General features: G+C 41.5%; 2 protein-coding genes across 6 annotated transcripts in view; one reads left to right on the top strand and one right to left on the bottom strand.

Annotated features, from left to right (window-relative positions):
* ATP13A4 (ATPase 13A4) overlaps positions 1-11,532 on the bottom strand; it is a 36,972-nt gene extending 25,440 nt beyond the window's left edge. The window contains exons 1-3 of the mRNA XM_058812187.1: positions 11,404-11,532; positions 3,794-3,967; positions 1,198-1,332 (exon numbers count right to left, since the gene is read on the bottom strand). Coding sequence (XP_058668170.1) covers positions 1,198-1,332; positions 3,794-3,967; positions 11,404-11,466 — 372 coding nt within the window. The 5' untranslated portion in view covers positions 11,467-11,532. The remainder of the gene's footprint in view (positions 1-1,197; positions 1,333-3,793; positions 3,968-11,403) is intronic.
* A 3,748-nt stretch (positions 11,533-15,280) lies between these two features.
* OPA1 (OPA1 mitochondrial dynamin like GTPase) overlaps positions 15,281-21,179 on the top strand; it is a 49,369-nt gene continuing 43,470 nt past the window's right edge. For all 5 annotated transcript variants that reach the window (XM_058812611.1, XM_058812608.1, XM_058812609.1 and 2 more), the window contains exons 1-4: positions 15,281-15,399; positions 18,171-18,489; positions 18,804-18,900; positions 20,159-20,266. In XM_058812611.1, the coding sequence (XP_058668594.1) occupies positions 15,371-15,399; positions 18,171-18,489; positions 18,804-18,900; positions 20,159-20,266 (553 nt within the window). In that variant the 5' untranslated portion in view covers positions 15,281-15,370. The remainder of the gene's footprint in view (positions 15,400-18,170; positions 18,490-18,803; positions 18,901-20,158; positions 20,267-21,179) is intronic.

Here is a 21,179-nt window from a genome sequence, read left to right as displayed (position 1 = left end):
TAGATGTTTTGATTGATATGAAAGTGGTGTTCAAAGGACCTATTATTTGAGGCTATATTTGGCCTTTTTTTGTTACTAATTTGATCCTCAAAAGAATGTTACAGACAGACAGACCTGTTTCCACTTTTTTCATATTGTGCCAGTTGATTAAATTAGTTGGCACTAAACTTTCCTATGTACATTAATATATGTCCACAGTAGAAATAGCAACAAGTTTTGCTCAGCTAAAGTTAGGTTTATATTGAAAATATTTACTTAAAATTGTTGTAGATATAAAAAGTAATTATAGTAAGTCATAAATTTATTTCCTGAAAGGGAAAATAGCTCTTTTCTGGATTCCTCAGTGCAGTGCTCTAGTATCGATAATCAAGAGCCAGATTTAGCAAATGTATCATTTTGCATTCCTATTGCTCACACAAACTTAACGTGTAATGCTAAGCAAAGCACATAGCTGAACTGTCTGGTACATGTTTTAGACATGGGTTAATTACATTGGATCGATCCATCATCTACCTTCTCCCCAGTCTCAGCGGTATCTCAAATCTATGGGACTGGCAGAGACCAGGATACATTTTTGCAAGAACTGTTAACAGTTAACCCGACTCCTGTCACCTGTTCCTGACTCCTTCCTAATCCTGACTCCTGTTAACCCGACTCCAGCAAATGCACTTTCAAGAAGAAATTGGTGCATACAAAGAGAAAGAAGCAAAATGTGTCGATGAAACATTTCTGGAAATACTGATCCAGCTCAGACACTTTTCTGTTCTATTCCCTATCGGAATTAATCCCTGCTTTCATGTTACTGGGGCAACTGCAGTCTGTTCTGCACGGTCTCCTTTCAGACACACAGTCACTTCTAAATTCCCTGTTTCCTATGCCAAAAATGTTTGTGTTTTTTTTTTTAATTTGGAACTGATTCTCTGCTGCAAACCCCAGTCTCCTGAAGCTCTCCTACTTATAACAAAGGTTTTCTCTCAGAAATAGTGAGAATTCTTATTTCAAAACCCCTGTCAGAATAAGAAGACTTTTTCAGAGGTGAGTACAATTGAATACAGTTCTTTTCTTTTTCCACAGCTCACTGTGTTCCTCAAGCTGCAAGATTCTTAGCTGCATATGTTTCACAGTTACTTTTACTCCATGAAGCATGGCTGAGATTTGCCATCATCTCCCAGATGCTGCACAGAATACTTTACTTACTAGCAAACTTGGCTTCATTATGGCTTTGCTGAAGATTGAGTCTTCCTCAGTGGCTGGATAGTCTGATCTGCTTTTGATAAATGCAGACACAGAGATCCATGTCACAGTCTTACGAGAATAAGTCCGAAAATCATCCTAAGTGGGTATAGAAGAGAAATGTCACAATTTGCCCCAAACACAGACCAAATTCACTTTCACCTTGGAGTCAATGATTACAGCAGCCTTTCTAGAGTACTACTCTGGCTTTTTTTAAGGATTAGCCAACAGAAGCCTCCTAACACTTGTGATTTAGAGAAAAATCATTAGAATAGGAACAGAACCACTGTCCTGTCAAAATGTGAGTACTGCAAACACTTCAGTGACCACAGATCTGGTGTGTGGCTGATAAGGATGGAATGTGAACACCCAGGTCAAGATCTAGGGCAGGCAAACAGCACAGGGCAATCTGAGATGCAGTGACCGTGCTGTAAAGGGAAGATCAAAAGGAACACAGTGATGTGCTGCAAAATGGATGTTCAGTGCCAGTGCCTTTACAGCCACTCCTGAGTTAACACTTCATTGGAAGTGTCAACACTTATGGCACCTTAGACAAGCATTTACCACAAACTGAGTTCATGACCTTCACTTTTTTTATAAAGCAAGTTGAACATTAGAACTGCCTGATGACAAGGGTTGGTAGTACACTCTGAGAGATTAGAGGAACTACTGTATTGAGCAGCAACCTAGCCTCATGCTAGGTTTCAGTCCCAAACACTGAACTACATGCATTAAGGCCAACCATGAGACTGACTTACATTCTGTGTGTGAGCAATTTTGCAGTTATGAAACTTTAATTGGAAAAGGGAAGAGTAAAAAAGATCTCTGTACCAAATATGAGCCCTTTGGAACAATTTAATTGTTAAAAAAAGAACTTTAATAACTTTATATAGCTTATTTGCCTGTTTTTCTTCTTAAACTGGTCTTTTGAGTAGAATAACATTTATTTTCTGATATTTATCTTGAATTTAGATTTCAGAATGAGTAGACATTGGGATTCAGATTGAAATGGGAACCAGTGAATAACACAGGTGCTCATCATTTAAACTAAAGTGAATCAAAAATCAATAACCAAAGAGAGTTAATAGGCTCTTATATTGCAAATGCAGAGATAATGATGACTTAAGAATTAAGGTTTTATGCGAAGCAAAAGATAATTCCAAGGATCAAGCTGATGAGATTACTTGTATCCTCATTAGCAGTAGCCATCACATTTGAGAACTGATATAATCACAATGTAGCACAACAAAACAAAACTGTCATTTTAACACAAATGATTATGAAGGAAATCTTAAATTTTCAAACACTTAGAGCACATTTGAGAAAGCTTCTTGATAACAAGAACATACAATATGATTCAATTCCTGTTTAATTACACAAAGGATCATTTAAAAACTCATTTATTTGAAAAGTGCTTGGCATGGCACATCTTTTTAAAATTACACACAAGAATAGGTAATTAAAAATGCAAACTGAATTGAAGATTAAGAAGGGATATTAAGCCTAATATGATGTTTTTAATAAAGGAAGAAACATATGCCCAGACTATTAGGATGCAGATTGTTTCATTATAAAGTATTCAACAGGCAGATCTGTGATTTTCAAAACCTGGGGTTTTAGCTACATGTTGCTGTGCTGTTTAAGAAGGCAGCTCAAACACAGAGGCAATAAGTGATCCGTTTTGCAATTGCAAACATTGAAAATGCCATTGTTCAGAAATCTTTGAAGCAGAACAAATCAAATTTCTGGAAGTAAACCAACTCTGCCAGCTCCTGGAGTATTCAGGCTCAGCTGGTATTCAGATCCAAGTCTCAGTTTATTTCTTTAGTGTTGCAGTAGCTTCCATGAAGTAAAACCAAGGGTTTGCATATGTTGCAGTGCTTCAGTACAGCCCTCAACAGGAGTGACCTGTATCAGGAAACTACAGCAAAATGTGCCAGCTCTGAAAGCATTTAACTGCAGGATTGCAAGCTTATTGGACATGGTGGAAGCTGATGGGAAATAGAAACACAGAGCCAAGAAAACAAGCAGTCAGTGTAGGCTTGGCCTCTTCTGTGTACTTCTGTATCCCTCATGACACACTTGGACACTGTTGGGACACTGCTAGACAAATCTTTAATTTGGCCCAGTAGATCAATTTTGGCAGAGAGGGACATCTTTGTCAGAACAGCCAAGTGATGGAAACGGCACCTGCTGGATACTGCCAAACAAACAGGTGCTTTAGAAACTGGAGCACAATGCTACAAAGTAGAAAGCACAGGGATGATAGAAGGGAGGAGGAAGGACTGAGAACAGTCTTGAAACCACAGATATTACAGTTTTATCAGCCCAATGTCTTTCACCTTGTCTGATCAGCTGTTACACTCCATTCCCATCATCATCACACACATAATTTGTGGGATATTTTGAAGTTCTTTAGATCAACGATGGTGCACATAAGATATTATTGCAGGAAACCAGCAATGTAAGACATTTCAGCCAACTGGATACCTTACAGTTAACTCACCTTCCAAATAGCCACCTACTAGGGACTAATTAAAAGATTAAAGTAGGCACCTACCGTTGTTCTAAGCAGAACAATATCAGCTTCTTCCAAGCTGCATCGGATGCAGTTTATCCACACATCCCACTCTGGCTTCCAGTAAAACAGCAGCCTCAGAGCCCCACAGGACAAGATGAACCCAGCAATGCACAAGGCCCTTCGGCAGCCTTGAGTTTTGTAGCCAAATATCTCCTGTACAGCAAAAAGAAGACAAAATTTATTACTATTTCTCCTAAAGAAATGCCTGGAATACTACACCTTCCTGTCACTCCCTGCTCTGCCATAGCTGCTGTTAGGTATGGTACTGTGAAAAACAAGCCATAGAACTTGTATTTGGCTACTTTAGGTATCCTAAGCATGATTACCAAAAATTTGCATCTTCAAGAGAATTTTCATCCACCTTCATAAAATCCAGATTGCTGTAACCTAACCACTATTCTTATGTAGTTGTGAAACTCAGCATGAGACATTGTTTTGTGTGTGTGTGAGCAGGAATGATTACAAAATATAGAGCTTTAAATCTTTAATCCAAGTCAGGAATTCAGATTTGACCATCAGCTTTCCTAAGGATCAGACAGCTGAAGAGCTTAAGTACATCTGTACCAGGAGATGGTGAATGATCAGTGCAGAACTGCTGCCTTAGAAGTGATCACTGCTCTAGCAGTGATCTGCACTAATGCACTTCCGACACTCAGCCAGTGTCTCTGCTTGGTGGTGAATAACACTGTGTGCCTGCACCAGCTGGAGCTGCTGTGTACAGCTTGGCACAGACACAGCTTTTGGAGCTGTTACCCTCTTCCATGACAGCTCCAGTATGGGGATTTTGGAGCTTGTCAATGTGCCATTGGCCTGACAGCTAATGATGATGATGATGATGATGATGATGATGATGATGATGATGATGATGATAGTAATAATAACAACTATTAGAAAGAACATCTAATGAATCCTTGCAGAATGCTTTATATGTCAGAAGGCCAAAGGAAGCAACTCATTTTAGTTGTATGAGTAGGTATTATTATTCCATTTTAAAAGCTGGGGAAATTGTTACAGTGAGGTGACTTTCCCAAAACATGTCTGTCAGCATTACATTTTAAGAGCTGCAGGTCTTGGTACCATGGCCAAATTTCCTCTCAGTACTGCTAGCAGGGACTCAGTGAAACAAAACATCTACAGTGCCTTTATAGAGAAGATGCAGCCTAAGCTAAGATGGAAGATTCCAGGCTGCAATTACATCAGGTGACCAGGAGAATTTGCTGGCATAAGCGTTAAGGTTCCTTCATTCCTTCTTCTGAGTATATCTGCAGAACCTGTGTAATCTGCTTCTGAGGATCAGATATCTGCAGCCACAGATATTGCAAGATCCATTTATAAGGTGAGAAGAAAAGGCAATGTAATTGTAAGGATGACTAATGCATAATTCCTGGTTCTGTGCTGGAGTCTTTGCTTGTTATGTGAAATGCAGGCCCTGCCCAGTGGTTCCACATGCTGCCTCGGCACACCTGCTCTGTTGCATTCTCCAAAAGACAGACTCTGTCATCCTAGGCAATATCCAAGAGGTTTCTAAGGGGAAGAAATTGGCAACTGTGAGGAAAAATTATGGTAAACAACACAGGGAAGAGGCTATACCGCCTGTGAGATAAGCACACTGCATTTTCAAAGGCTTCCATAATCTCTGAGCAGCCAAGAGAATAAGGCAACTCTGCAGGAGATAGAAGGAAGCCCATGGAGGACAGCAAACAGGCAAGCTTGCTAGGAGGCAGTTGGTGTGGCAGTTTTGCAATTAATATTCACATGTTCCTATAACAAGGTAAAGAGTCTCCACTCAACTCTCTTTAGCTATAACCTGAGCAAAAAGGTTAAAGAAATAGTGTCAGCACCTGCATGTGGAATAATACACAGGACAATGTGAATTTACTCTTCACAGCAAATGCTTACCAGCAGGATCCAGATTGCTTACTAGCTTGGATCCAGGCTTCACAGCTTGTAAGCAAGGAAAAGGATCTCCCAAAGAGACAGAGACACCTAAGGGAAGAACTGTTAAAAGAACACACCTTCGGACTTCCTTCAGTATCTGTCTGGACCTGGAATAACTGGAATAGTATTTTCAAATTGGGATGGGCATGAATATCAGGGTGGGGAAGAGCAGGATTGCTGCCATGTGCATCTAGCTTCTGCCTGTGAATCACTCCTTTAATTTTCAGTTTTTGTGTCTTACACCCGATGTCTGAGGAGTCAGTAAGGCTGTACTAATAGAATGAAGAAGAGAGAGGGTGAATGCTCTGCCTATGTTTGCCAGTCATTTGGGATCATCATCTCTTGGCAGTGTTCTTCACTGAAATGTTCAATGGTTTCCCAAGTCCGACACAACAACATAACCACAAAACTAGAGCAAACTCTGTATTTCTCTGTATTTTTGCCTAGGAAACCATGCACTAATATATGAAGATATGTATCTGAGTCCCCCTATGCCAGCATATATTTTTCCAGATTAGTTTCAACTCAAAAAGTTATTTGAATCCATAGATTGCAAGACACTCCCCAGAACCAAGCATGCATCAGTATTCCTCATCTTGAAATACAGAAGAGAGGGAAACAAGGAAAACAGCTCATCTTGGAAGAAAAGACATGTTCTTTAAGATAGTCATTATGCTGCGTGCTGGATCTTGCTGCTTCTCACAAGGGACTTTCCTGAGACAGACAGAGAGACAGATAGACAGAGGGATACCATGGAGCTGTTCTGACCCTTCAAGGGCATGAATTGCCATATGAACAGAGATATTGGTTCAGGTTTGTTGGTTCATGTCTTGATGAGTGTGACATTTCTGAATACAGCTGTTTAGGAGTTCTACAATGAGTCAGCCGGGAAAGAATAAATATCAGATGTTAACTGATGCATCTGGGTGTCCATGAAGGAATCTACTGCCAAAGCAAATTATTTCCCACAGTTTGGAAATGTCTGGAGTGGGTCACCTGGGCCACGTCACTGAGAAGTAAAGCTAGGCAGGGAAATAGATTGAGCTCCAACTTTGACTTGTGCCAAAGTTCTCTGAGCCAGAACCTTTCAAGCTTAACTTCAGTACAGAATGTTCTGTTAGATTGAGGAGTTTTTTCTGGCCCTGTGCTTTCAGCTGGAAGGATTATAGCAATGAATGCTGCATTCATAAAAAAAAATAATACATGAATACTCCTTGTTAAAGCAGAAACTTCTCACTTAGCAGATAAATCAAAATGAAATTCTTTAGAAAAATTCTTAAAACTATTATCTTCCACAAGAAAGGTGAATATTAGACCCATAACAGAGGTATCCACAACCTGCAGGAAGAAGGGAGGAACAGGCACACACACGGTGCAGGTTTGTTTAGGCACATGAATGACTTACAGTAATTAGGGTTTAGAAATTCTTGATTCACTCAGCCTCTGCTAAAAGGATCTCCAAGCAAATGCATGTCCACTATGGCAAACAATGCTTTCAAGGCTGGCAGAAGTCCTACTGAGAGCACTGCAGCAAGAACATGTCTGTCAGGTTAGTTTTATGTTGTTAAGGAAATAACTTTTGCTGTGTTTCATTTCGTTGCACTCATGCAGACATGCTTCTTTTGAAGAAGATCTGATGAATACAGATTTGCAGCTTGACAACTTTTCTAATGCATGAGCAAGTTTTTGGAGTTAAATGAGTGCATTTGGTATATAAAACAGTTCACAGTCAAAAATCTGGGTTCTTGAGTGCATCAGACTAGGAAATGGTGGAAAATAAAGTGAAGATTAGCTGTCTGTAAGACTCCTTATAGGATGTAACACCACCTACAGAATTGGCTGGTATACAGTTTCATCTCATCTCTATAGAAAAATTTTTAATAAATTGTAGTGTACAGTAAAATTTTGTTTCTTCATCTATTAACATCCCTTTTCTCTTGAGACTCGCAACAGTCACAGGAGTGACTGTAACAAAATGCTTTGACTTGTGAGTGAAGGGTCTAAGAAGCGGCCAGGATTATTGGACAGAAAAAGCTGCCAGACCTGCCCAGTGGCAAGTAAGGTTCTTAGCTGCTTTTACAATCACACAAAGCCAGCATTCAAGGGCTTATCAGTCTAGTGTCCAGCAAGTCTTTGTTACTTATTTTTAAAACAAAAATTGCCTCCAATTGCCAGGTCATCTGCACAACAGAATTTAAATGCAAATGTCAAACAAACTCAAGCATCTTTTTCTTTGGTAAAAACAAAGCCTGTAGCTACCATCAGGGAACCTAAACAATGGCTGTGAATGGTCATATTTCTGGCAACCCCAACACCAGGTACCCTATTATGAGCAACCTGTTGCTATAACAACAGTTAATAGGATTAGACTTGAAAGACTGGCTAAGTTTCACAAGCAATTTAATAACTGAAACTGAGTCTTACCAACCAGAACCTGTTTCATCAGAAGTTTGTCCCTGTTCTCTCTGAAACCAGTAGCGACATTCACTATTGTTCCATTAGCAACATTTCAGATTTTATTTCAATTTTTACAGTTACATTTTTCAAATTCAAAGTACATAAAATTCCTGTACCAGATTCCCTTCAGAACTGTGGCCTATCAAAGGATGCAGACAGCTGCCAAGATGCAGCAGTAAACTGGGGTGCACCAGTTGATTGACTGCAGTTCTTCCATTCCTTCAGCCCAAGAAATGGGGGAACACATGCTTAGGACAGGCTGCTGGAAAATCCTTCCCAAAGCAGCAGCCTGTCAAAGTCTATCACAATCTTTTGCACTGCAAGACTTAAGGTTCACACTTTAGGTTTAGTGCAAAGGGAATGATTATTCCCAAGCTGTGCAGAGAAGAACATCAAATTGGCAGAGAGCATAAAGCTGTGGTTTTACTTTCTCTTTGTATTCCACAGTAAATGTACCACTTCTCAAAATCTTCAAGCAGATTTTCTGAAGAGAAGCATACTATTAGCCCTCTCTGAGGCAAGCTGCTGTGCCCAGAGTTCTCTCACACTACTGAGATCTTTCTGGTACTACAAATGGTTGTGGAGAACGAGTTTATCTCATGCTCTGAATACACTTTGCTAAGTTTTAGCTGCATAGCAGAAGAGTGAAGTTTAATTCAAGCAAATGTTCTGCAGCAATTGTAAAGTAATCCCGAAGACATACACAAGGATATACAGGTTAGATTTCCTAAGTCAGAGTGATTACTCTTAAATCCAGGACTATCTAGCACCTCAGCTGTACCAAGAAGTGGAAATAACAGAAGAAAGAAATGGAAATAACAGAAGAAATCTTCAAAGCATTTTCTCTTATTAGAGTTCCCCATCTTTCCTCAGCAAACAGGACAGCTGGTTCCACAGAGGGAAGCACTGCACATCCAGAGTTCAAGTGAATGACTTACATTCTTTCAAATTACTTGAACTATTCCACTCTGGAAGAACTGGCACTTACACAGTGTCAGCTGTTAGAGATCTGATCTTGTTTGAAAGGTCAGGAACTTCTTGTTAATAATTTAGTTCAGGTAGATTAAACTGGCTGTTGAAAACAGCATCAAAAATATTTTTTACCGCTTTGAATTTTAAAAAATTAACTTCTCTTTACTTCACATATTCTTCTTCACTCCTCTACTTAAAGATTTCTCTTTCTTCACAACTACTCTCATTTATATACTACTTTCTTTTTTCCTTTCACACAAATACACACATTAGGTGTTCTCTGTTTTCTATACACACATTGCTTTTTTTCTTGTCTCTTACAGTACCACATACATCCTCAGGGATATTTTCCTCTATATCATACTTTTCTTGTCTCTTATCTATGTAACAAACACACATGCATTCCTGCCTAAATTAACATAATTTGGCTCCAGTTTTAATTGCATTTTCAACTCAAGCGCTTTACAAGTATTTTTTCTTCAATTTCCATTTGTAAACCCCAGGTGAATGAGCACTGATCCTACTCACTGCAGGCATGGAGAGCATGGCAACTGCCAGACACTCTGGATTCATAGTGAAGACTGACTCAACACTGGACACACACAGTAGCTGTGCATGGAAAACCTCAAATTCATAGATCCTCGAGCACCAGATTCAGGACACATGGACTCAGTATGATACTGGTGAGAAATAAAAACATCTTCAGGATAACTGGTTCCATACAAGCACAGCTTGGGTGTCCCAGCAGTGCACAGCTGGAAGTGAACATTCAGGGTACAACAGTGTGACTGTACATAGCACCAAACAATCCACTTAAGCCTAATTAGCTCCGGCTCAATTCTGGCATTGCTAGAGACAGCACCGATAGTGGTGAGAGCACAGCAGGTGTTTATAGTCCTAGAAGGACAGGGCAGGGTGGAGCAGAGGCACAAACCCAGCAGCTGTTTGGAGCTGGGGAGCAGTGGCACATCAGCACCAGGGCTAGAGCCAGGAGCGGGCCGCTGCCAGCAGGTTTAGTAACTGGCCGGCGGAGCCAGTCGGGTTCTGCATTGCACGGGGCTAATTAGTCCCCACCCGCGGAGCCAGTGCCTTGTGCTTCCTGCACTGCTCACTCCGTGCTGCTGGGTGACTCTCTGCTGCATTCCCCAGGGGTGCATTACGCAAAATGTGGCATCTCCCCTTCCCTAGATGGCTGAGAGGGCTGTCTGAAAATCTACATTTTTCTTTGCAAGATAACAGGTATCCATGTTTGCACGTGACACAGTCTCTTTCACTAGAACAATAATGTCAGTGAGGAGAATTTGAAGACTTCTCCAGGATTTCTGAAAGAGAACAGTTGTGTCAACTTAGAAGTGACTGTGTTCCAATAGCTTTGCTATTGAAATCCTGCAGGCACTCAGAGCAGTGCTCCAGTGGCTCTGCAGCACAGGAATTTTGAGAAGCACTGCATTTACCAGATATGCCTAAGAACTGTTATTGTACAGCTGCATCATGGATCTGACATCTTCAGCAGAATCTATTAGAGGGACAGAATCCATGTGAATACCTGACTCATAACACACAGTAATGGCAAAACAGCTCAGAAGCACTGAATTCACTTCAATCGTGTACTGGCTTTACTATTTAAGAGCATTGCCATGCGGGAGACCAGAGATTTGGTGTAAACATTGAACTTATTTCCAGGTGTTACAAAATGCATGCAAACACATTTCTCCCTGGGAAACTCTGGAAAGAAATATAGTATTTCAGTATTTAGGAATCCCAGCTTCTGAGATAGGGTTGGCAATTCAAGAGACTGCATTTGTCAGTAATTTATGCAAACATAACAGGTGTTTTTGTGTTTTGGAGAAAGCCAAGGTTTCCTGTTCTCTAACTGGAGCTGATCCTGGAGACCCAGCTGTCAAATGGTTGGGGATCCTAGTCTGGCCCATCCCTCAAGCTCATATTAAACCATCTCTATCTAGATTTGTAACACCACATGAATAGTCTGTTGAGCCATCATCCCCTGTTGGAGGGCATAACCAGTTAAATCCAATGGACACAATCAACCTTATTTTCTTTCTGCTAAAAAAAATAATTTATATCCCTTTCTAACTGTATGTTTCTGCCAAAGAAACACCCCAACTAGCAATAACTCAATTACAGTCTGTAGCATTTTATTGCAGAACACGTGCCGCCTTCTGCTTCAAGCTAAGAAAGACCTAGATAGAGACACAACTCACCATCTCATTCTCTTCTCCCTGGTTAAGCTGTGCATAATGGTTCTTGGCAGCATTTTCCCCCATGAAATGACCCTCTGGAGACTTTTTACAGCACCCTCAGGACAGGTCTTCAGCATAGTGTGCTTGAACTTCTACATTGAGGAAGTGCTCTAAGTACACACCTTCCTTATAATTCTGATGATGTTTGAAGTAGGGAGCTCCTCCCTCTCTGGGGTTAGCAGGTAACACTTTATCCCTCCTCCCTCCATTCTGTTGTTGCAGTTTTGCAATTGTGAGGGTTCATGCAGAATTCAGTCAAAAATGCAAGAAGAAAAATTTCAATCTTACAAGTGTTTGACACAATATGACTCCAGAGCATAACTCTGGTAGGTGCAAGCAAGCACTGCTGGCACAAAAGTTTCAGGGGAGGGCAAGAGGGGAGTATTTTTCTTCAAGAGATTATGGAATCACTGGAGACCAGGAGTGTGTCCAAATAAGAAACAAAATAGCCATTGCTGTTGTTAACACTCTTAGCAACCAGTCTGAGCTAAGTGTCCAGCAGTGCTCTCCACATAAGCTGTAGAAAATAAATCAAGCTCTGGCACTGTAAAAAGGGGCCCCAGTGTGTGCAGGTGGATTTGTACACTGTGTGTCAGGATTCAGCCAGGTAGGATCTGTAACCAGGAGCTTTATTCATTATTGGGAATATCCTCATAGAATGTCTTCTGACCTCGCCATATAGCTTTGGGAGACAGCACTGAGATTATTTACTCACTCCTGGGGAAAACTGGAGTTTCCCACTTATGTCAGTCTCTGACCTTTAAATCAGAGCCAAAAGGAAGCTGGCAGGAAAACAACTCTGAGAGTTTTGCCACTTCTTTTTTTTCTTTTTTTTTTTTTGGGGGGGGGACTGCATTTGCTCATTAGTCTTGTGAGTCGTTCCCATTCCACTACTATTTCCTTGTACTTTGCTACTTTTTAAGAAGTTACACAAGAAATATTTTAGGAGTGAGGTCAGGAAAGGCAAACCTGTTCTTCCAGTAAGTATGTTAAGAAAACTAAAACATTACTTCTAGGGTGACTGAAACAGATCAAGAGGTATCAAGTTAGTTCCTATTCCTCAGCATTTTGCTGCCATGAGGCATGGACTTGTACAAGTCCAGATCTCAAGCAACAGGAAAGAGCACTGCCTATCCTCCAGTGGGCAGGCTCAGAGGATCTGAAACGGAGAAATGCAGGAAACAGAGAAGAGAAAGTGAAGGAATTAGGTCAGTTAATACAAACAGATGTGCACCCATGCCCAGCACAGAGACAGATGTGTTTGAAAATGCTGGTGCTAAGCACTGGAGGCAAGTTGTTCTGCCTTGAAACCTAAACACCTCCAAAGGGAGCCCAGGCCAGAGGCTGGACTGACAAGGATATATCTGTACTAAGCTGTGTAAGGGTGATTTATTGCACAAGATCAAGCGGGAAGAAGGTTCACTCCAGACCCAACTTCAGTGCTACCCTCTCTTTCCTCCCACTGCAACTTGCTCTGAGCCTCTCCACTTACCATTTTATTCTTCTGAGACCAAGCAAAGGGAACACCAGTTGTTATACAAGAGCCACAGCACAAACTAAAACTAAAAAAGGGAACAACTGCAAAGGTAACTTTTCTAAGGCAGGCTGATGATTTTGGGAAATGACTCATTATTTTGGGAGGTGCCAGGTGTGGAAAACAGGATGGTCACACACACTTTTTCTGCCTGGTCAGCTTTTGCTGCTTTCCCAAACATCACCCTTGCCCTTTTTAGCTCCTGTAGCAGACTAGGGGCAGCAGGAGTCCTTGGTTGCTTCCCACCAAAGCAGGGTCTCCAGGGAAGAATAAAGACTCATACAATCTTTTAACTGTTCATAGTTTTATTCCAGCTCCAAGGTGTTCTGCACTCCTAGAGAACACCCTCATAGGAGTATTCATACCTTCACAACTGAAAATGAAGAAAAAACAGGTTAAAGGTGCAAAACATTCATCATTTCCAGAGTCTGACAATCTGTCATAATAATTCATCAAGTTGTTAATCTAGAACCAAAGAAGATGGTGACATTTGCTCATTTTGTTAAGCGTGTTCACATTGCCTGGAGAGAAAGCAGCCTGAATTGGAACCTTTAGTAATATGATGCTCTCTACTGTTTGGAGTAAGAATTACATAGTATTTATTCATAAAAAGTTTTTTGTTAGCATGTCCTATGGAGTGTCATCATTCATATTTTTAAATTGAAATGTGTCTTAAAAAATTATACATAAATTACAAAAATAACTGGTCAAACTAAAATATAAAAGCAAAGTAAGATTTAAAATACAGTCCCTTAAACCTATAAATAAATAGTCACAAAGTAGGCAAGCAAGAGGCAAAAACAAAAACACGTGCCTCACCTCAACTCAACTTTTATCCTAGTCCTGAAAATACATGTGTGTATTATGTCATCCTTAGGCAATATATTTTGCTTTGAAAAATCTGACAGTATAAACAGAAACCTGACCTCTAAAGCACCCCAAATCTCATTTTCTGTTTCTCAGCATGTGACACCCAGTTCTGGCCACATTACAGAAAGGAAGCTGTGAATCAACTGGTGACATTCCACAGAAGAGGTACTTAGCGTTGTTCTATCTAAGGAAAAGGAGACTGAGAAGAGCCATGGCAACAATCTTCAAACAGGTAACTGGAGAATGTAACATTATCCCTGTCCACTGTGGGCATGTTACAAGAAAGATTCAGACCAAGCACAGGGGAATACTTGCTATTAAAGTCAGCAAGCACTGGCATTGCCAGGTGAGCACTCCAATGTGGTCTTTAGGGACAGGTGTGGCACGCACGGCTCAGAAATTACCTAACCAGAGGTGATCCTGTGTGAGCAGAGGATGGACAGAGCTGATGAACTCTTCTGACGTCGCCTTTGCCTCCTGCTTCATTGTGGCCAGAAAAAAACCCCAACAACTCACAGAAACCCACTGGGAAACACCTTGTGTTTTCCAGCTTTCAAGGCAGCACTGCCACCCATGTCATGCACTCCCCAGGCACAACAACAGCAGGGGACTCATCACAATCTTTCCTGTAACAGCGTGGGAGCCCCTGGTGCCCCCATCCAGGCTGGGCTGCCCTCAGCACCTCTCCAGGCCTGCCCGAGAGCAGCCAGGGGCACAGGGACGAGGCCCCGAGGCGAGCACGGGGGTGTGGGGGATCCAGAACCCCAGTGTGAGGGACCCATGACCCCGATGTGAGGGAACCATCATCCCAGTGCGGGGATCCATGACCCAAGTGTGACTAATCCAGGACCGCCGTGTGAGGGCTCCATGCCCCTGGTGCGGGGATCCCTGAGCCAAGTGTGAGGGCTCCATGATCCCGGTGCGGGAATCCGTGATCCGAGTGTGAGAGCTCCGTGATCCCGGTGTGGGGATCCGTGATCCGAATGTGAGGGACCCCTGGTCCCGGTGTGGGGATCCGTGATCCGAGTGTGAGAGCTCCATGATCCCGGTGCGGGACTTGTGATCAATGTATGAGGGACCCCTGATCCAAGTATGAGAGCTCCATGATCCCGGTGCAGGAATCCCTGGTCCAACTGTGAGAGCTCCATGATCCTGGTGCGGGGATCCCTGATCCAAGTGTGAGGGAGCCCTGATCCCGGTGCGGGATCCCTGATCCCGGTGCGGGGATCCCTGATCCAAGTGTGAGGGGTCCCTGATCCCGGTGCGGGATCCCTGATCCAAGCATTACACATCCAGCTCTCCCCGATTCGCCGCTCCCGGCCGCCCAGCCGCCGCGGTGCTCCCGCTAAACCCTCCCTCCTCCTCCGCAGCCGAGCCCGGAACCTTCGCGCGGTGAGGCGCGGTTTCCGGCGGGGCGGGCGGCGCGGACCGCGGTGCCCGGAAGCGGCTGCCGCTGCCCTTGCCCTCGGCGCGGCCGCGCTCCTGCGGCTCCCGGGCCGCTCCCGCTCCCTCCCGGCCCTTACCATGTGGCGGACGCGGGCGGCGGCGGCTTGGTAAGCGGGACGAGCCCCGGCGGGCCGCAGGCGGCGCAGCACAGCGGGTTGGTGGGGTGCGAGGTGCGGGTGTGAGTGGCGCAGGGCTGGGCCTGAGGCTGCTGCAGCCTGGTAGCCCCGGGCTGGGCTCTCTCCCGGGCTGGGCTCTCTCCCAGCCTGCGGCTCCCCTGGGACCGGGGGAGGCGGTGCCCGTAGGAGGGGAGGGGGCTGCTTCTCCCGCATTCTCGCCATGGGGAGCTCCGGCCGCTTTCGTGTCCGTGCGTGGTCCCTGCCAGCAGCTGCCTTGCGTTCTGCTGCAGCATTCCCGGCTGGAGCAGTGACAGGCACTGGTGGATAACAGCGCGGTGTTCCTTGGCAAATTTTATAGAGTCACGGCATAGTTTGGGTTGGAAGGGGAACATGAATATCATCTAGTTCCTGCCCCTATTTGGGAACAGCAGTAGGAAAATAAGCGTTGTCTTGTGCTGAGGGAGAAAGAAAATGCCACCGTGTGCTTTGTCGGGATACATTTGCTTTGTAGTTACTTGCATAGCCGCCCACTTACTTTGTAATGTGTTTTACAAGACATTTATAATCTCAGTGCAGTGTTGCAGGTTGCAGGCTGTAATCAGGCAGAGCCACTCGTGTCTGGAAGGATGGTTTTTGTTATTGTTAAAACCAACATAGCAGAGGCTTGAAATTTGGAACTCATTAAGTGCTCATTTAATAGCATTGTCCTGCCATCCGTTTCAATCTGGCTGTACTTTGCATTGGAGACCTCAAGGTGGTTTTTGGTCAGTATTCATCAGGAGACTTAGCAGCAGCAGCAGGAGGGAGGAAATAGAATATGGAAGTTTTTGTGTGATGGAGGAGTAGGGGGGGTTTTAATGATTTATAAGATTTCAGATGTGTAAGTAAAGGAGCTGAGTTTGAAACATGCAATAATACTCAAAAGGAAGTTGTGGATTGAGGTTTTGCCATCCAACTTTGATGGAATTCAATTTGCCCTTCAGTTTAAGCACACAGACAATGCTATAAAACACAATGTTTTCTAAAAGAAAAATCACAGAGAAGAAAGTTGCATAATATTGCACAAAATGCCTTTAGCCCAGGTGAAGATGAATAACAAGGAGTGACTGCTGTAGTATGTGCTACCACATGGTCTCTGCTGAAAAGAGTAAATATCTGTGAAATGATAATGACTGCAAAACAAAATAATGAGCAGCCCAGTCATTGGCTTGCTTTATACAGGATTTCACACCTTGATTTAAAAACCTGGCTTCCAAACTGGGAAATTAAACATTTCAAGTGTGAAGGCACTTTTGTATTGGTTCTGTTTGTAGTTAATTTCTGAGCCTTTTGTAATTCCATGTCCAAGAAGAGAAATGCTTTAGTGGTTTAGGAATTGTTCTGTTCCTGCTTATTAATCTCTTTCTAGGTTCTAAGTTTCATATTGCCAAAGCCCAGCCCTGCAGAGATGGTTTAGTATGGCAGCAAAGGTGTCCTCAGCCATAGGGACTTAGGAATGAGGACTGGCAGAGCAGTCCCTGGAGTTCCTTGACTGAGCTTCCCATTGCACTAAAGGAAATTTCTAAACTTAGATCATTGGCAAAATTGGTCTTTAAGAGAGAAAAATATCTGAATTCTGATTACAAAAGCTCAATTTCTGGATTAAAAGTCCTTTTTATGACAAAGTCTTTCACTTGTTTGGACATTAAGAATTTGCCTGTCACCTCTAGTACATGAAAATCTTGAGGCAAAGAGCTGTATAGATCATAAAGCATGTTATTAGAAAGTGCTGTAGTATTGTCCACTAAGTATGATTCACTTGTTCTTGTTAAAATCTGTTAATTTTATATGTTTTAGGATTATGGAATTAGTAATTTGCCATTTCAGTGATACGAAGTTTTGTTTTTTTTTTTTGTCCCATTTTGAAGAAGATGCACTTGATAATATTGGAAACCCTGAAAAAGGACAAAGTTTCATTTCAACTTTCAAAATTTCATGCCTGTAATTTCACTCATAGTACACAAGTTTTATTCCAGACCATGTGTTTGCATAACATAGGCAGTTTGATTAGGCTCCTGTGTTTTAATGTGTGCTTTTCATGGCTGAGTTCTGCTTTCAGACTCAAATTTTCCAAACTTTTCCCTCTTAAATCTGAGTTCCTTCATGAAAGCATCAATGCACGTGGTGCAGCCACCTCCAGAACTCATCTTGTCTATGCATGATCCAAGACAAAACCACAATCTTGTAATCCTAGAACCACAGCAAGTGAAAGGAACTGAAAGGTGTCATTAAGCACATGGTTGGCCTAAATAGGACAAATGTATTCTACAAGGAATTTTTTTCTGTGTATTGGGTTTTTTAGAAGTTTGGAAATCCTCTACTAACTTAATGTTTTCTAGAAGTTTATTTACAGAATAAGACAGGCCAAACAATTTTCTTGTATGTTGGAAGTGTTTTGTGGACTCTTTAGCCCGATCATGCTTTACCACACCTGTTACCTGCCTTACTGCAGTGTGAAAGTTAAATGCAATCCATAACAGACTTCAGAATTTGTAGTGAAGGTTTTGTGTCTGTAACCACTAGAAATACTGTACCCATTAACAATGTTTGCAGCTTTTTATTTTCCTCTTAAGTATAGCAGTAGTGGCTGGAAATTGTGGCTTCAAGCTGATGTAATAGGTATCTGTAACCAGCTGAAATATTATGTGGATTGCTTCTAAAGAGGTTTTTGATTTAATGGTGTGTTGAAGAAATCAGTTGAAGTTTTTATTTCTTTATTTTAGTGTCATCTGCCAGAGCCTAGCGAACAGCAGCTGTGGAATAAAGAGAAAATCACCGCTTCAAAACCTGCATCTTGTTTCCCGCAGTGTACATCATCCCTACTACCCAAGTGCAAGGTTCCAGAGACCTCCCCTAAGGATATCCATTCAGCAGTTCTCTTCTCTGAATCGTCTTCCCCTTCACAAAACAAAACTTTTGAATGTCAAACATGGGTACCAATCCCACAGGAACTTTTGGCTGGCCAGATTGGCCTCTAGGCTTCTCAGAGTTCGCTATCTCATCTTAGGATCTGCAGTAGGAGGTGGCTACACAGCTAAGAAGGTATTTATCTCTGGAAGCTACTTCATGCATTTTGTCTTTGCTGTTACATACTTCAGAACAGAAGTTCTTGTTATAGCCACAAATATATGGGATGCCATTGTTTGGTTAACTGATGATAATAAAAATGAGTGAATATGGAAAGCATTGTTTAGGAAACTGCTATAGATCTTAGAAAATCCAAGTACTACTCATAGCTAAAGATGGTGGGTTAGTCTGTTTTATGTGTAGGTAGCAGTTGCTCGTACACTTCTCTATGTACTTTCCTTTTTTCTATTTTTCTATTTCTACCATGATTTTTTTCCTTTCTCTGTCAGACATATGAGCAGTGGAAGGACATGATACCAGATCTCGAGGATTATAAGTGGATTGTTCCTGACTTCATTTGGGAGCTTGATGAACTTGTTGACATCGGTATCACAAAGCCATGATGTTTCTCTGTCTAAAGACTGGCATGTGTAAAACTTAACATAGGAATGTAGGTCCTCAGGGCCTCACTCCAGGAGTAGCTTTTCAGCTGTAATTTGAGTGGGCTTTTATTTTTGGAGTTTGATGTGTGTTTCACCAAAGAATTTGTATCAGTGTGTTTGTAAAAAGAAAGTAAGCTCTGCTTAGCATGGATATTCCCTGTTGCATCCTTTCATTTGAGAATGTTCTTGGTCCTTTCATAAAGCCATATAGTCCCATTAGTCTCCCAGAAAGGAGAGTTGCAGTGTGATCAAGGGGACTCACACAGGTTTTGGTAGTATTATGCAGAAAGTTTTTTCTTTCTATATGATTGACTTACAAGTGAAGGTATAAATAGATAGTAAAAAATATGTGTGAGTAAAAGACAAGTTGAAAATGCAGAATAGCAAACCTGCCTATCCACAAAATTATCTTGAAGATAGAGAAGAAAAGAAAGTGAAAAATATAGTCTTGCTTTCCTGAGCCTTCAGGTTGCAGTAGAGTCTTTTGTGTATTTTTAGATGAAAGACAGAAATCTGAAAATCAAGCTCAGACTTACATTTTGTATGCAGGGTAGAAATGTGATGATCTTAAAAAAAAAAAAAAAGATTTTACTGCATAGGATGGTAGAATGCTTTGGATTGGGAGAGACTTACAGATGTTTACTTCCAGCCTTGATGCCATGTGTGAGAATTGCATAGGTAAATGCAGAGATTGAAAACTCATACAAGTTTTTCTTGTTCTTACTGCAAATGGACACTACATTTTTATAGTACTTTAAAGGTAATGATTTTTATTTTAAGGATAACAAAATTGGCTTGTTTATGAAATTGAAAACTAAGCTTTTCTTAAAAAGATTAAAGGCATGAGCATAATTACAGTTTCACGTAACTTTAAAACATCCTCTACAAAGTAAGTGAAAGGATAATGTATGAAATGTGGTAAAATGTAGCAATAAGTTTTCAGCAATTATAAAGTACCTGAGGCAGCCAACTTATCAGGAAGTTCAAAGTCTAAAAAAGCAAGTGGTTTTTCAGATCTGATAGTCTTTCCCAACAGTAGTGGGGGGAGGTGCACGTGGAGAGAAAGTTCTTTGTACTTGTTTAAAAAAAATTTTAAAGCCATATCCTGAAACAGTTGCTAGGTTTTATAGCCTAAGACTTTTTTTTTTTCCAAAAATAATAGAAAAAAGCCCAACTCACTAACTGTTGTACTGTTTTCCTAGAAAAGCTTCTCAAAGCCCTCCCTGATGCAGATGACCTTGCCAAACTTATGCCTGACTTTGAAAAGATTGGAGAGAGCCTCACTTCGCTGAAAGGATTTCTTTCTCCTGGTGAGAACAAATTTTCAGCTAAGTTTTAATTTCAAAAGCTGAACCTATTTGATGATGAGGGTGTAGGTATGTCCTTAGATGCTAAAACAAAGCAGATCCTGGAAATGTTTGTGTTTGCATTGAATATCTCTTCTGAAAGAGTTGTGACACAGGTAAGTGTGATGTATTTTTAAAAGCGAGAATTCTGGTAACAAGTGCAGAGAACTATAATACGAAATTGAATAAAAAACTTCTATTCAGCTTCAACTTCTTCTTCAGCTTGAAAGCTCAATTCTTCAGTGAGTCAGAGAAGCTGGTTGTGTCCAGCTAGAACTTGGTGAGAGTGTCACTGGACAGTAGCAATATCACAGCTGTTACAGGAGAAAAGAGTTGGATTGTTAAGAGTGAAGGTTCTTAATGTTGCAAGTATATGAAATAGGGGATTTGTAAGAAAGGTATTCTGGATTGAATGATGTTTTCCATCTAGTTCTGGACCCAGCAAAGCTTTCTTGGAGATTTAGGTTAGGTGGGGCAGTGTTTCAAAGGAGCAGGTGAGTTCCAAATCCTTCAGAAAAGGCGTGGGGATGGTTTGTCTATTCATTGTATCCAGGCAGTAGGAGGCTTAATGTATCTGTGAGGGGTTATATCATTGTTCTAAGTGTGTCTGAAAATATTTTCATATCAGTGTGCATAAGAAGTGTGGTTTTGTTTCTTTGAAATACTGTCAATGGCAGAACTAATTCATTAATCTTACAAATGCAGCAAGAATCTAAGTAAGGGCCAAGTTCAGCAGAGTGACAAGTAGATTACAATCTCCTATGTATTCTGGCTGTTTAAAATTTTAACAGTTTAAAATTGTGTTGTTATTGACCAACAGTGAGATGTCACCAATTACTTGTTATCATACTCACACTGGCATAATGGCCATTTATGA

Source organism: Ammospiza caudacuta, chromosome 11 (genome assembly GCF_027887145.1).
Source record: "Ammospiza caudacuta isolate bAmmCau1 chromosome 11, bAmmCau1.pri, whole genome shotgun sequence".
Classification (NCBI taxonomy): Eukaryota; Metazoa; Chordata; class Aves; order Passeriformes; family Passerellidae; genus Ammospiza; species Ammospiza caudacuta.
This window is presented reverse-complemented; position numbering and strand designations above follow the sequence as displayed.